This window comes from Rhinatrema bivittatum, chromosome 4 (genome assembly GCF_901001135.1).
Source record: "Rhinatrema bivittatum chromosome 4, aRhiBiv1.1, whole genome shotgun sequence".
Classification (NCBI taxonomy): domain Eukaryota; kingdom Metazoa; phylum Chordata; class Amphibia; order Gymnophiona; family Rhinatrematidae; genus Rhinatrema; species Rhinatrema bivittatum.
Window position 1 is genome coordinate 301210386 of NC_042618.1, and position 15792 is coordinate 301226177.

A 15792-nucleotide genomic window follows, 5' to 3' on the forward strand; every position below is an offset into this window, starting at 1 on the left:
CTCACACCTTGACACCTCCACCCTTGCACCCCCCTCACAAAACAAGAGGAAAATAACTGACAACTTCTCAAGTCACACACATCTACCTCAACCTAGCAGCCCCCACCTACACAAAGCCATACCATAAAAATACATACACCCCACAATTCCCTCTTACACTCACCAACCTGCCATGAATTACCCCCCACAGAATGCCATCCATATACACCACCCTACCCACATACATCCATCCCTCCAAAACATATAACCACATGCGCACAACCCTGCCACCATATGTTACCTGCAAGCACACAGTCATACCCCTTAACACACTCCTCACTCTCCATACACATACAACTTCTACAAAACTCAGTCCAAATACATCCGCCCCCTCAGATATACCCTCCACACTACACACACTCCTTACCCCCAAACTAATACCTTACCCACACCCTCCTCCTGCATTCACTTTCCTACAGATCTATATTGGGAAGTATTTCCGAAGTCCTGTCACTACATGCTTTCTCTACTTGTTATACTCAGCTATACTACTATCCATTGACCGTATTCTCTGGCAACAGATTCCACAGCAATTGCATATGAGCCAATAATGCACATCTAAGAAGGGGAGGAAGGAAAGAAAGAAAGATTAAATGTGGGGGAGGAGAGGAGGGAACATAGCTGCTTCTATGTTTCCTATTACTTCCAAAGCACTTACAGGCCGATACAGTAAAAGTCGCGGGAGAGTGGGCGAGCGCCAGCTCTCCTGTGCGCGCGATTTAGTATTCAAATGAGGGCCTGCGGTATAAAAAGAGACACTAGGGACACTAGCGCGTCCCTAGCGCCTCTTTTTTGACAGGAGCGGCGGCTGTCAGCGAGTTTGACAGCCGACGCTCAATTTTGCCGGCGTCTGTTCTCAAACCCGCTGACAGCCATGGGTTCGAAAACCAGACGCCAGCAAAATTGAGCGTCTGGTTTTCAACTCACGAGCCGCGGGCTGATTTTAAATTTTTATTTTTTTTTATTTTTAATTTTTTTTAACTTTTGGGACCTCCGACTTAAAAATCGCCATATCATCAAGTCAGAGGGTGTACAGAAAAGCAGTTTTTACTGCTTTTCTGTACACTTTCCCGGTGCCGGCAGAAATTAACGCCTACCTTTGGGTAAGCGCTAATTTCTGAAAGTAAAATGTGCGGCTTGGCTACACATTTTACTTACTGAATTGCGCGGGAATAACTAATAGGGCCATCAACACACATTTGCATGCTGCAGGCGCTATTAGTTTCGGGGGGGTTGGCCGCACATTTTCGACGCGCTATGACCCCTTACTGAATAAGGGGGTAAAGCTTGCACGTCGAAAACGCGCGTCTAAACGCGGGGTTAACAGTGCGCTCCACCGGAGTGCACTGTACTGTATCGGCCTGATAATTAGTAGCTGTGCTGAGACAAATTATGCAGACTCCGAGGGACAGAGATGCAAGTCATCGCTTACCTTCTCATGGATCCTGTTTACTCCTCTTTGCTAAGTTGTTTTCACCTGTACAGATCGGTCCTTTTTGTGTGTTTGTTTTTGTTGTCTGTAATTGAGTCTTGATTTCTTCATATCATCCCGCAGGCTTCCAGCTCCCTGAACATCTCAGCTCTGCAACAAATGTTTTATATGCCCAATTCAGGTTAGCAGAAACACTTACTTTCAGAATTGCGGCAAATCATCATCCATAGAATTATGATGACTAGTCAGACAACTCCCTACAATATAAGAATTTTTCTGTAAAGACTGGTTTTGCAAGTTTAAAAAGTCAAGATTACAGTTTACTAATAACTATATTCAGACAGCATCTCTGCAGGCCATGAGGTCACTTGTGTTCTTTAGAGGTACTGCTGAGATATGCAGGGGTTATAACACCACTACTCACCTGCCTTCTTCTTCTTGCATGATGTTCCTCTCTGTGTAATAGATCAGGAACCAACCCAGGTAAGTGGCTCCCACACAGCAGGCCAACATATGTAGATCGGATAAACTTCTCCAGAGGAAGTTACCTGCACATCAGATATGCTGGTGTTAACTGTGCTATAGAATGTGCATGGGCGACAGCTTTATAGTACAACAGCATTGAACCTCACACAGTTACTGCTGAACTTCACATGGCTAGTGTTACAATTAGCTTCATAACCAACCAAAACAGATTTCATCAATTTAACATTAGATCAATGAAATCAGACTTTTAAAATTGGTTGAGAAGTGGTGTGGCAACCATGCTGTAAAAATTACTGTAAAATTACTGAAGGAAAATAAAGGTGAAATTTAAACTTGCCTGTTAATCTCCTTTTCTTTTAGTCCTTCCAAACCAGTGGGTTATGTCCCCCTGTCAGCAGATGGAGACAAAGCTGACTTCACTACCCTTATAGAGGTCTGGTGCTGCCTTCAGCTCTCAGTACCTTATGTCAAAGCTAAGAACCATAGGCAATTGTTTGTTTTGGTTTCCAAATCACAACCACCAAAACCTGATGCAGCCAAAAAACTTCACTCTAAAGTAATTAACCCAGGGATAAGATCATCCCTAAACCAAGATCACGATTAGGTTAACTACCTTCAGAGTGGGCAATAACATACTGGCAGTTTTCTGAACTTGTCATCCTGATCACTGGGCTTCCCTGGGTGGGTTCTGGAGTTTTGGACTGGTCTGGCAGGACTAAAGGAAAGGAAATTAACAGGTACATTTAAATTTCACCTCCCTTAATTAGTCATTAACAAATGACAAATTAAGAGGGTGCTCTGCCTTTACCTTTTAGAAAAGCCACGACTTAAGCCTACCGACTTGAGCAGCTATTGGCCCATTTCTTATATTTGTTTTGTAGCTAAGATTACTGAAGCAGCAACACATAGTAACAAAATAATGATGGAGGAAAAGAACCACATGGTCCATCAAGTCGGCCCAGTAAGCTTCCCATGCTAGTATCTGCCATGCCATGCCACTTACCCACATATTTCTCTTAAGGGTAGTAACTGTCACTCTGTGCAGTTATCCCCAAGCCTTATGATAAGGGTACTTATATTTACAATCAAAACCAAGCAACTGTCAAACCCATAAAAAATTACTGCTTGCAACATTTTACTGGGCGAGGAGTCTTCTTGAAAGTTCAGACAATGCTGCTTGATGAAATACCTGGAAATCTGTATCATTTTTTAAATAACTAGGAAACCTCCAAATATGCTCCCCCAACCCAAAACTGGAGAATCTGAGATCGATCCAGATGGTTGCATGATCAGAAATGGCCTGTGGTCCAATCTCAGCTTGAGTAACAAAAGAAAAACCCTCTTTAGCTATTAAGATATAGTCTATCCGTGACAAAGAGGCATGTGCTCGGGAGACGTAGGTATAATCTTCCTCCTCTGGGTGTAGAGCACGACAAATATCCAAAAGGCCATTTTCTTTGCAGAGAAATGCAGCCCTTTTATCTCTATTTAGATTCCGTGCAGCACATGGGGGACACTTATCTAAAGAGGAATCATGTACATGGTTAAAATCGCCAACTATTAAAAATAACCCTTGTGCATGGAGGACAAGCTGATGTGAAACACAGAGAAAAAAGTCATGGGAATAAATATTGGGAGCATACATATTGCAAATAGAAGCCAACTTCCCATTTAGAGATCCTGTGACCATCAAAAAGTGACACCCCCCCCCCCTCTTACCCTTTGCTTCCAAGTAGTTAACAAGCAGCCATCCAACTCCCTGCTAAGTTTTTTAGATTCTGCTTCTGTCAAGTGGATTTCCTGGATACAGGCAACCGCCACCCTGCATCTTTTCAAATGCTGTCAAACTTTTTTTTCCTCTTGATGGGGGAGCCCAAACCATTTACATTCCAGGAAACTATCCGAGCTACATCACCCTGTGTGAAAAAAGAGATGCCGAAGAGTTGACATGTAGTCCCTTAGCATAAGATAAAAAGTATGCGGGACACCCAGCCAACCCCACACACAACAGACCAGTAAGGAGGTTATCGCAGTAGACCTTACAAAATCCCTCAGTGTCAAAACCTTGGCTCTGGCTGTGGTCCTCTGTGAGATCATATGGTAATCTTGCTCTTTAAGATGCATCCCCCTTAGGATTCCTCTTTCCCTGAAAGTGATCTCCTTAGCCCCTCTCTGGATAACCACTGGTTTGCCCCGCCCCCCCCCCCCCCCAATCCCCATTCAATACGAGGACACAGGGTCATGTTAGTAATGTGAATGGGTGCCCCGCCCCTATTCCTTTGCCCCAGAATTTTCAATAAAAATGAAAGAGAAAACAACAAAGAGATGAGAACCTGCCAATGGATGAAAAGCCAGTAAAGAACCATAGCCCTCGTGACCGCTGGCTCAGCGATGGCGGGCTTGTTAACCCAATCATTGTTTATAACAAGCAAAAAGTGAAGAAAAAGCTTCCTTGAGAACATGGATTATTGATATAGGCTAGGTTATAGATGTTCCGATCAATCGTGCTCAAGCCCACTGGCCGCACAGGTCTCCCGGAGCTGAAGAAAGTCTGCTGGCCCAGACCCTGAATGGCTAGGCTTTTACCCTGAAGCTTGACAAAGTACCATCGCCGCTAACAATTGCATTCCTGGCCATACGAGAGTCAACGACTCATGCTTCGACAAACTTCTGAGCCTCCTTCACACTGTCAAAAACTGTTGCTTTTACCGCCCACTCCAGATCTTAGTTTGGCCGGAGAGAGAGGAAACCAAATTTGGCTTGGCGCTTGATCAGTGTCACATAGCGGCGAGAAGCTCTGGCAAATGGCTGAAATGCGGCCCGAACAGTCCTGGAAGATGCGAATCTTCTGCGAACTGTAGGACAGGTCCAGGCATTTTCGATAAATCTGAACAAGGGCATTTTCGATAAGCCTGCATAATGGCCTGCTTACAGTCAAAATTTAAGATTTTCACTCTCACGATTCTGGGCCAAGGGTCCGAGTCTTTTCGGGATCCTAACCAGTGTGCCCTCTCAATAAAAAAGCTTGATTGCAGGTCCAGAAGATTTAAGTTCTTGGGTATCCAAGATTCTAGGAAGGTCCCCAGGTTCCGGTCCTCAATAGTTTCAGGAAGGCCAATGTTAAGTTGGAGTGCCGTGACCTGTTCTCGAGATCATTAAATTTGACGGCTTGTTTGGCTACAGTCCTTTCAAGAACAGACATTTTTACAGAGAAAGCGGTTGAATCGTCTTCCAAACGGAGATGTGGCCCTCAAGTCGAGGTCTTAGCTCGGTAAGTGCGTTTTTCACCTCCATCAGCTGTACTGAAATCCCTGAAAGCTTGTCATCCAGAGTCATGACCACAACGGCTTTAATCTCCGCCAGCACCGAATCATTCAGCAAGGTTACGTCCATGGGGGTCTGTGCAGCCATCTTGACATCCATTCCGCGGGTCTTATCCTTTTTTTTTTAGCTCCTTTAAAGGGCATTCCCGATGGAGATTGCTGCATGTATGGCACAATCGACATATGAGCGAGCCAAACCGAGATAGCCCTCACCCAGAAACTTCCCAGGGATAGCTGATTATTAAAGATTGCAGGAGCGGGGGACCTGTAGCTCAGTGGAAACCATCCTCCTCAGCTCATCACATCACGTCACGTGACCCCCCTGCCTGGTGCTTTTTAATGTATTTATAAATGATCTGGAAAGGGGAATAAGTGAGATGATCAAATTTGCAGACACAAAATTATTTCAAGTTATTAAATCACAAGCAGATTGTGAAAAATTTCAGGACCACCTTGTGCATTTAAATGTAGATGAAATTTAATGTGGAAAAGTGCGAAGTGATGCACATGGGGAAAAGTAATCTACACTGTAGTTACAAGATGTTAGGTTCCATATTAGAAGTTAATGCCCAGGGAAAGGACCTGGGCGACATAGGGAGCAATACTTTGAAATCCTCTGTTCAGTGTACAGTGGAAGTAACAAAAACACAGAATGTTAGGAATTATTAGGAAAGGAATAAAGCAGCAAATAATATAATACCTTTGTAATGCTCCATGATGAGGTCGCACCTGGAGTACTGTGTGAAGTTCTGGTCATCGCATCTCAAAAAAGATATAGTTGCATTGGCAAAGGTTCAGAGAAAGGTGACCAAAATGATAAAGGGGATAAAACGTCTCCTCTATGAGAAAAGGCTAAAGAGATTAGGGCTGTTCAGCTTGGAAAACAGACAGCTGAGGTGGGATATGATAGAGGTCTATAAAATCATGAGCAGAATAGAATGGGTAAATGCAAATCAGTTATTTAGTCTTTCAAAAAATACAAAGACCTAGGGGACACTCCATGAAGTTAGTAAGTAGCACACTCAAATTAAATCAGAGAAAATTCTCTCTCAATCAGCACATGATTTAAGTTCTGGAATTCATTGTCTGAGGATGTACCGTATTTTCCGGCGTATAAGACGAGTTTTTAACCCCTGAAAATCTTCTTAAAAGTCGGGGGTCGTCTTATAGGGCGAATAATTACCGTATTTTTCACTCCATAAGACGACTTTTTTCCCCCAAAAGTGGGGGGAAAACGTCTGCGTCTTATGGAGCGAATATAAAAAAAAAAAAAAATCTAACAAAACCCCCCACCCTCCTGACCCCCCCCAGACCTGCCAAATTAATTTACTGCAACCCCCCACCCTCCTGACCCCCCCCAAGACCTGCCAAAAGTCGCTGGGGGTCCAGGAGCGGTCCGGGAGCGATCTCCTGGACTTGGGCCGTCGGCTGCCAGTAATCAAAATGGCGCCGACGGCCCTTTGCCCTTACTAAGTCACTGGGGACGACCAATGGCAGCGATAGCCCCTGTGACATAGTAAGGGCAAAGGGCTGTCGGCTGTCAGTAATCAAAATGGTGCCGACGGCCCTGGGGTCGACCAATGGCCGGGATAGTCCCTGTGACATAGTAAGGGCAAAGGGCCGTCGGCACCATTTTGATTACTGGCAGCCGACAGCCCTTTGCCCTTACTATGTCACAGGGGCTATCGCTGCCATTGGTCGACCCCCAGTGACATAGTAAGGGCAAAGGGCCGTCGGCGCCATTTTGATTTTGATTGCTGGCAGCCGACGGCCCAAGTCCAGGAGATCGCTCCCGGACCGCTCCTGGACCCCCGCTGGCCTACCAGGGACTTCTGGCAGGTCTTGGAGGGGTCAGGAGGGTGGGGGGTTGTAGAAAACTAATTTGGCAGATCTTGTGGAGCGGTCAAGAGGGTGGGGGGTTGTATTTAATTAATTTGGCAGGTCTTGGAGGGGTCAGGAGGGTGGGGGTTGTATTTAATAATTTGACAGGTCTTGGGGGGGGGGTCAGGAGGGTGGGGGAAGCTGAGGGATTAGTTTTAAAGGGTCGGGGTGGGTTTTTTGTTTATCGGCTCGGGCGCAGCCGATAAACAAAAAACCCAATCGGGCCGGACGAAAAAAAAAACACGATGTGAATCGGAACCGGAATCAGAACCGATTCCAGTTCCGATTCACATCTCTATTACCGGTACCTCCTTCTCTGCCTCTCAGATCTCGCACATGCACGTCTGCGCCGCTTCACTGCAGTCCTCAGGAGCGAGATCTGAGAGGTAGAGAAGGAGGTACCGTTAATAGGATACAAAGGTGGGCCAGAGGGATGCGTTACCGCTCTGATAGTCTTGGAGACAGGGAGGGCTGGGCAAGCAGGGAAAGCTGACCAATCCAAGCAGGATTTGTATACAACAACCAGCCAATCGCCGGTAAGGTACATCGCTTGCCGTGATTGGCTGGTTGTTGTATACTGGGTACCACATACAGTATGGTTATGTAGTGACACAGAAGGGTAGTCTTATACGGCGAGTGTATCCCAAACTCTATATTTTAACTGGAAAAGTTGGGGGTCGTCTTATACGCCCAGTCGTCTTATACGCCGGAAAATACGGTAGTTGAGGCAGTTAACACAGATGTAAAGAATAGCCACTACTTATCAGGGCATGATAGCAGCTTGGAATCTATTTACTGTTAGAGTCTTGCCAGCTACTTGTGACATGGATTGGCCATTGTTGGAAACAGGATACTGGGCTTGATGGACCCTCAGTCTGACCCAGTATGGCAAATTCTTATGTTCTTATGCTCTTATATTACGAGCACATACTGTGGTGCTGTAGGATCGCACACAACTGTTTTCAGGCACCTGATAATCTTTTAGAAACTCACGGGACAACACAGATAGTGTGTTTGCTATGTTCTATTGAACTATGAAAAGGTTGATTGTCTCAGGCACAAACAGGCATAAGGAAGACTTCTGAAAACAAGAGGAAACATGGAAGAATATATTAATTAGAAAACTTGATTGGCACATTTTGAGAATGCTAACTGTATTCTTGTCTCCTACCTGTGATTTTAGGCTGCAGACCAACAAGAACTGTCAGAGCTGAAGGGATGGCATACACCACCTGTTCCAAAAAGAAAACAAAATATTTTGCTATTATGGCATGACAGCTCAATGCATGGAAATAAAAGATCAACAGACAAAAGGAATTATAAGGTTACTGGACTAACTTAATAAATTTCTTGACTCACTTTTTGGATCTAAACACCCTTCATCAGGTGTTAGAAACATAGAAATGATGTCAGAAAAGGACCAAATGATCCACCCAGTCTGCCAGGCAAGCTTATGCCAGTATCTGCAGCACTGTCAGGTTACCTCCATGCTTATCAGTTTCCCAGACCATAAAAGTCAGGGCCCTTGGATGCTGTTTGAATCCAATTTCCCTTAACCGCTGCCGTGAAAGCAGAGAGCAATGTTGGAGTTTCATCAAAAGTATCAGGCTTACTGATTAAGGGTAGTAAGTGCCTCATCAACTAGTTACTACCCCCATGTTTATTTGTTCCACAAACCGTAAAAGTTGGAACCCTCGTTGGATGCTGTCTGAATCCAATTCCCCTTTTCCCACTGCCGTTGAAGCAGAGAGCAATGATGGCATTGCATTAACAGTATCAAGGTTTATTTGTTAAGGGTAGCAACTGCCACACCAGCAAGTTGCCCCCAGTTACCCCCATGCACTCTTTTCTTTATTTTCAACCTCTAGCCTTTCAGGATCCACAGAGTTTATCCCATGCCCCTTTGAATTCCTTCACTGTTTTCTTCTTCACCACCTCTTCCGGAAGGGCATTCCAGGCATTCACCACTCTCTCCATGAAGGAATATTTCCTGACACTGGTTCTGAGTCATCCTCCCCGGAGTTTCATTTCATGACCCCTAATTCTATTGATCTCTTTCCAACGGAAAAGGTTTGACTATTGTGCATCATTACAACCTTTCAGGTATCAATGTCTGTATCATATCTCCCCTGCACCTCCTCTCTTCCAGGGTATACATATTCAGATCCTTCAACATCTCCTCTTAAGTATTCCAGTGCTGACCCCTCACCATTTTGGTCACTCTTCTTTGAATTGCCTCTATCCTGTCTTTATACTTTTTGAGATACGGGCATCAGTATAGAACGCAGTACTCCATGTGAGGCCTCACCAAGGACCTGTACAAGAGCATTATCACGCTTTTTCTTACTAGTTAATCCTCTCTCTATGCAGTCAAGCATTCTTCTGGCTTTTACTATCGCCTTGTCACATTGCTTTGCCGCCTTCAGATCAGACACTATCACACCAAGGTTCCTCTCCCAGTCTGTGTGCATTAGTCTTTCACCGTTCATCACATAAAGCTCTTTTGGATTACTGCACCCCAGATGCATGACTCTGCACTTCTTGGCATTGAACCTCAAGCTGTCAAATCTTCGACCACTCTTCAAGCTTTCTTAAATCACTTTTCATTCTCTCTACTCCACTCTGTCACAGACCTTAGTATCAGCCACAAATAGACAAACTTTACCTTCTATCCCTTCCGCCAGGATGTTCAAAGATATTGAACAGAATCGGTCCCAAAACTGATTCCTGTGGCACTCCATTTAACACACTGTTCTTTCTTCGGAGTAGGATCCATTTACCATTACACGCTGTCATCTGTCAGTCAACCAGTTTGCAATCCACACTAGTACCTTGGCACCCACTCCCAAGCTTCTCCATTTTGTTCACAAGTCTATGAGGGACCACATCAAAAGCTTTACTAAAATCCAAGTAAATCACATCGAGCATTTTTCCCTGATCCAATTCTCTAGTCACCCAATCAAAAAAAATCAATCAGACTTGTCTGACAGGCTCTTCCCCTGGTGAATCCATATTGCCTCAGGTTGAGCAACCCACTAGATTGTAGATTGTTCACTATCCTTTCCTTCACTGAGGTGAGGCTAACAGGCCTGTAATTTCCAGTCTCCTCGCTGCGCCCACTCTTGTGAAGTGGGATCACCTCTGCTCTTTTCCAATCTTGCGGCACCACACCTGTTTCCAGAGTTCTATTGAATAGATCCTTCAGCGGACCCGCCAGCATACCTCTGAGCTCCCTGGTATGTAGCTCATCCGGGCTTATGGCCTTATCTACTTTGTTTTCCTAGCTCTTCCCATACATTTTCTTCTTTTTTGTCTACTCTACCCCCATCCACAGTATTATGTCTTATCACTCTGCAAACACATCGGTCCTCCACCCTTTTCCTCTTCACACCATCATTATAATGTAATCGTAATCAGTGGAGGACCGATGTGTTTGCAGAGTGATAAGACATCACTCCCCAAATCCTCTCTCAAACAGTAGCCAATCTATGTCACTAGAAAGTATCTAGCAAATCCAAAAGGGTAGATCCATTCCTTGTTGCTCACTCCCAAGGAAAAGCGGTAGCATTCCCAAGTCTGCCTGGTTAATAATTGTTTATGGATTTTTCCTCCAGGAAATTGTTCTGAACCTTTTTAAAGCAAGATATGCTAGATGCCTTGACCACATCCTCCAGCAACAAATTCCAGTGATGTTTATGCGTGGCATGAAAAAATACTTTATCTAATTTGCTTTAAAATCTGCTTCCTGTTAGTTTCATGGAGTGTCCCTAGTCTTAGTACTATTTCAAAGGGGAAATAACCATTCTCTATTTACCTGTTCCAAACCACTTATGTTTTTATAAACCTCTGGGTCTCCAAGTTGGAGAGCCTTAACCCACTCAGCCTCTCTTCATAAGGGAGCCATTCCATTACCTTTATCATGTTTTGTTGCCCTCTCTACTTTTTCTAGTTTTGCTATATGTTTTTTTGAGATAGGGCAACCAGCACTGCATACAAAACATGCGGTCACTCCACAGATCTATAGAGGCATTATGATCCTCTCAGTTTTCTGCTCCATTCTTTTTTGAATTCTCAACATTTTATCTGCTTTTTGGACCACTGCCACACACTGAGCCGAGGATTTGACACATTGTCCACAATTACTCCACAATCCTTTACCTGACGGGTGGCTCCTAATATAGAACCCAGCATTGTGTACCTATAGTTTAGATTTTTCCCTACATGCATCACTTTGCACATGTCCACATTTAACTTCATCTGCCATCTAGATGCCCATTTCCCCAGTCTGGCAAGGTTTATCTATAGTCCACTGTTAAATACTTTGAATATTTGAATATTATCTACAAATTTGATCACTTAATTCTTTACTCCCTTTTCCAGATTATTAACAAAATAAAACACTGGTCCCAGAACTGATCCCTGCCTCTTTCCACTGGCAAAACTGGCCATTAAGTCTTATTCTTTGTTCCCTATATTTTAACGAGTTACCAATCTGTAATAATAAGAAAAACTGATATTTCACGCATATCCAGCATAGCTCTCTGCTTCAATGGCAGGGGAGAAGAAAAACTGATACTTCACGCATATCCAGCATAGCTCTCTGCTTCAATGGCAGGAGAGAAGAAAAACTGATACTTCACGCATATCCAGCATAGCTCTCTGCTTCAATGGCAGGGGAGAAGAAAAACTGATACTTCACGCATATCCAGCACAGCTCTCTGCTTCAACGGCAGGGGAGAAGAAAAACTGATACTTCACGCATATCCAGCACAGCTCTCTGCTTCAACGGCAGGAGAGAAGAAAAACTGATACTTCACGCATATCCAGCATAGCACTCTGCTTCAACGGCAGAGGAGAAGAAAAACTGATACTTCACGCATATCCAGCATAGCTCTCTGCTTCAAACGGCAGGAGAGAAGAAAAACTGATACTTCACGCATATCCAGCATAGCTCTCTGCTTCAACGGCAGGGGAGAAGAAAACAACCAATAAGGGCTGAATACATAGTCTGGGTAAAAACAAATAAGCATGGGTGTAGCTTGCTTATTGCGGCGGTTACTACCCCTAACTAATCAAGCTTGATACTTCACTTGGATGCCGCTCCAGCACTGCTCTCTACAATAATGGTGGGGGTGGAAGGGAAACAGAACCAAAGAGCTAAGAGAAACAGATAAGTATGAGAAAAAAATGTGTGAAGCTTGCTGGGCAGACTGGATGGGCCGTTTGGTCTTCTTCTGCCGTCATTTCTATGTTTCTATGTTTCCATGACTTTTTATTTTCCTGAGAAGTCTCTCATGAGGGACTTATCAAATGCCTTCTGAAAATTCAAATACACTATATTGACTGACTAACCTTTGTCCACATGCTTATTTATATCTTCAAATAATTGTAATAGATTAGTAAGGCATGACCTCCCTTTGCCATGCTGGCTCTTCCCCATGAAACCACATTCATTCAAATAACCTATAAATTTGTTCTTAACAATAATTTCCACCATGTCAGGCTCACCTGTCAGTTAATTGGGACATAACAGCCGTACTGAGCCAGACCAAGGGTCCATCAAGCCCAATATCCTGTTTCCAAAGTGGCCAATCCAGGTCACAATTTCCTGGCAGGAGCCTAATAGTAGATACTGTAGCAAAATGACAGGAGGTAGGATGTTGTGCTTTTGTGTGATCTGAGTACAGATGCAACTGCCAAGTTTCATAGTCAGGCAAACACTGCAAGGTCTACAAGAATGCCATTCCCACACATGAATATTATAGAGGAAATCCTATCCAGGCTTTTAACTTAGGTCAAGGAAGCTAGGCCTCAAACTTGTAAACTATGGATGTAACTATAAATGATAAAGGAAAAGTATATGTCAGGGGTTAAAGTTGTGCAAACATGCACTGGAACAACATGCAACACACTAGTAATAGTTTCACAGTGTTTTATTTTTTTACTGTCTTGCAAATTCTTTTTCCTCTTATCTATAGTAGTCACTAAACCACAAGGCTGGCATATATATTGCTTTCAGTAGTCTGGAAGATGCCAGAACCTTCTAATCACGAGAGTATATAAACACCAACATCTCTTTGTTCGGAGAGAGACTCTCCCTTCTGTCAGGTTAACTGGCTGATATGTGTCTTGTATTAAAGATTACTTCTGACTGACCTGCTTGTTGTAGACTTTACTTCTTTAACAATGGAAGTATAACTTTTATAATTGTTTAAATGATGTATTTTTTGCTTTACTGGCCTCTTTCACAGCACCATTTAGACATTCTGGCAGACACTGGTTCATTTGACTTGATTTAAATTTGTGGAATACATTTTATCTAGACTTCCAAGATGGTATTTTTAAACAGTTTCCATGTCTCATGTAGACTTTTAATCCTTATAAATGCTCCATAGTTTGCTTCAAACTAGTTTCCTCACTTTATCATAATCTCCTTTTTTTTTTTTTATATAAAGTAGTTTTTATTGAGGATATTGTCACAGAAAATACATGCTGAACATAGAAAAGTACAGTCCTCAACAACATTTTCATGCATATCCTTTTTTAAAGTTATATGTTACCACAGTAGTTTTATTTGTAACTCTCTCTCCTATTATATCAAATACGATTTAATTATGATCACTATTGCCAAGCAGCTCCACCACTATTCTCATAGGACTGCAGGATCTCGTGAATAGGGTAACAAGATCTAGAGTAGCTCACCCGCTCTTAGTTCTAAAACAAGTTGCTCCATGAAGGATTTATGACATCTAGAAAACTTTACTTCCTGACACACACTGATAAGAAATTCATCCAATTGATACTGGAGTAATTAAACTTCCCATTATTGTATTTCCACGTTTAGCAGCCTGTCTAATCTCTATTAGCATTTTACAATTTGTTTCAACATCCTGGTTGGGTTGACAATAGCAAATCCTCAGTGCTACACTCCTATCAATAGGGATTCGAGCATGAGGTTTCTGTCCTGCAGAATTTGTAGCCTACTTGACTTTATGGCAGTGGTTCACAATCTGAGGTCTATCAGACCATAATAGGGAGTCCATGAGCTGTAGGAAGAGACTAGAAAGCCTGTGCCAAGAAGAGGCCCAACTGGCTGCCACAAACCCCATCCCTTGGCAGCTGAAAAAGAGAAGGCTCAACAGAGGCGTAGCGAGAGTCTAGGGCACCCGGGGGCCAATGCATGTGTTGTCTCCCATGCGCCCCTCACCTTTCTCCCCCACCATCACATCACTGCATGGCACAACTGCAGACAAGAAACTAGGCTCTGTATGTATTGCAACAATGAAAAAACAGAAACATTATTCCTCATAAAACATGAAATACAAAATATCAATAACAGTAAAAGCATACTAATGAAATTTCTAAACAACTGAAATATAGAACATCCAATAATTTAAAACTCATAAATTATTTTAAATTTCCCAAACAGTAATAAAATATTTAAAAAAAGTCAGATATATCAAATAACTGCCAACAATTAAAACTAATAAGGATTTAAAAAAAAAAAAAAATCCCTACTCTCCATACTGCGGAAAATCAAGTTTGCTTATCGTAAACTGTTTTCCATAGATAGCAGGATAAGTTAGCTATGATCTGTGGGTACATCATCAGATGGTATTGATTGGAGTTATCTCTCCAAGCTAGTAGAGCTTTGAGCTCTATTGAGCATGAGCAGGAGTTTCCACGTGGACATTGCCTCAATCTCTCCTCAGTTTGTTTCAAAGCTAATTGAATAGGAAATTCTGCTATCCAGATAAGGGGGAGGGCATCACATGGCTAATTCATCCTGCTATCTACGGAAATCACCATTATGGTAAGAAAACCTGCTTTTTTCCATCTTTACACAACAAGAAACTGGAGGGAAGAGGAATAGATGAAAATCCTTTTACAGAAGAGAATGTATGGGAACAGCTAAAGAACCTGAAAGTGGACAAAGCCATGGGGCCTGATGGGATTCATCCAAGGATACTGAGGGAGCTCAGAGATGTTTCTGGCGGGTCCGCTGTGTGACCTGTTCAATAGATCCCTAGAAACAGGAGTGGTACCAAGAGATTGGAGAAGAGCGGTGGTGGTCCCGCTTCACAAGAGTGGGAACAGGGAGGAGGCTGGCAACTACAGACCGGTCAGCCTCACTTCGGTGGTGGGAAAAGTAATGGAGTCACTGTTGAAAGAGAGAATAGTGAACTATCTACAGTCAGGAGAATTAATGGACCAGAGGCAACATGGATTCACCAGGGGAAGATCCTGTCAGACAAATCTGATTGACTTTTTTGACTGGGTAACCAAGGAATTGGATCAAGGAAGAGCGCTCGATGTCATCTACTTGGATTTCAGCAAAGCTTTTGATACGGTTCCGCACAGGAGACTGGTGAATAAAACGAGAAGCTTGGGAGTGAGTGCCGAGGTGGTGACCTGGATTGCAAATTGATTGACGGACAGAAGACAATGTGTGATGGTAAATGGAACTCTCTCTGAAGAGAGAGCGGTTTTAAGCGGTGTACCACAAGGATCGGTTTTGGGACCGGTCCTGTTCAATATCTTTGTGAGCGACATTGCGGACGGGATAGAAGGTAAGGTTTGTCTTTTTGCGGATGACACTAAGATCTGCAACAGAGTGGACACGCCGGAAGG

At 43.4% G+C, this 15792-nt stretch overlaps 1 protein-coding gene across 2 annotated transcripts in view; it reads right to left on the reverse strand.

Moving 5' to 3' along the window:
* TMEM220 (transmembrane protein 220) overlaps window positions 1-15792 on the reverse strand; it is a 53423-nt gene that overhangs the window by 8034 nt on the left and 29597 nt on the right. The window contains exons 3-5 of one of the 2 annotated variants that reach the window (XM_029600225.1): window positions 8333-8393; window positions 1896-2019; window positions 1472-1621 (exon numbers count right to left, since the gene is read on the reverse strand). In XM_029600225.1, coding sequence (XP_029456085.1) covers window positions 1579-1621; window positions 1896-2019; window positions 8333-8393 — 228 coding nt within the window. In that variant the 3' untranslated portion in view covers window positions 1472-1578. Of the gene's footprint in view, window positions 1-1471; window positions 1729-1895; window positions 2020-8332; window positions 8394-15792 lie in introns of those variants that run through there. The other variant, XM_029600226.1, reaches the window with a different exon arrangement.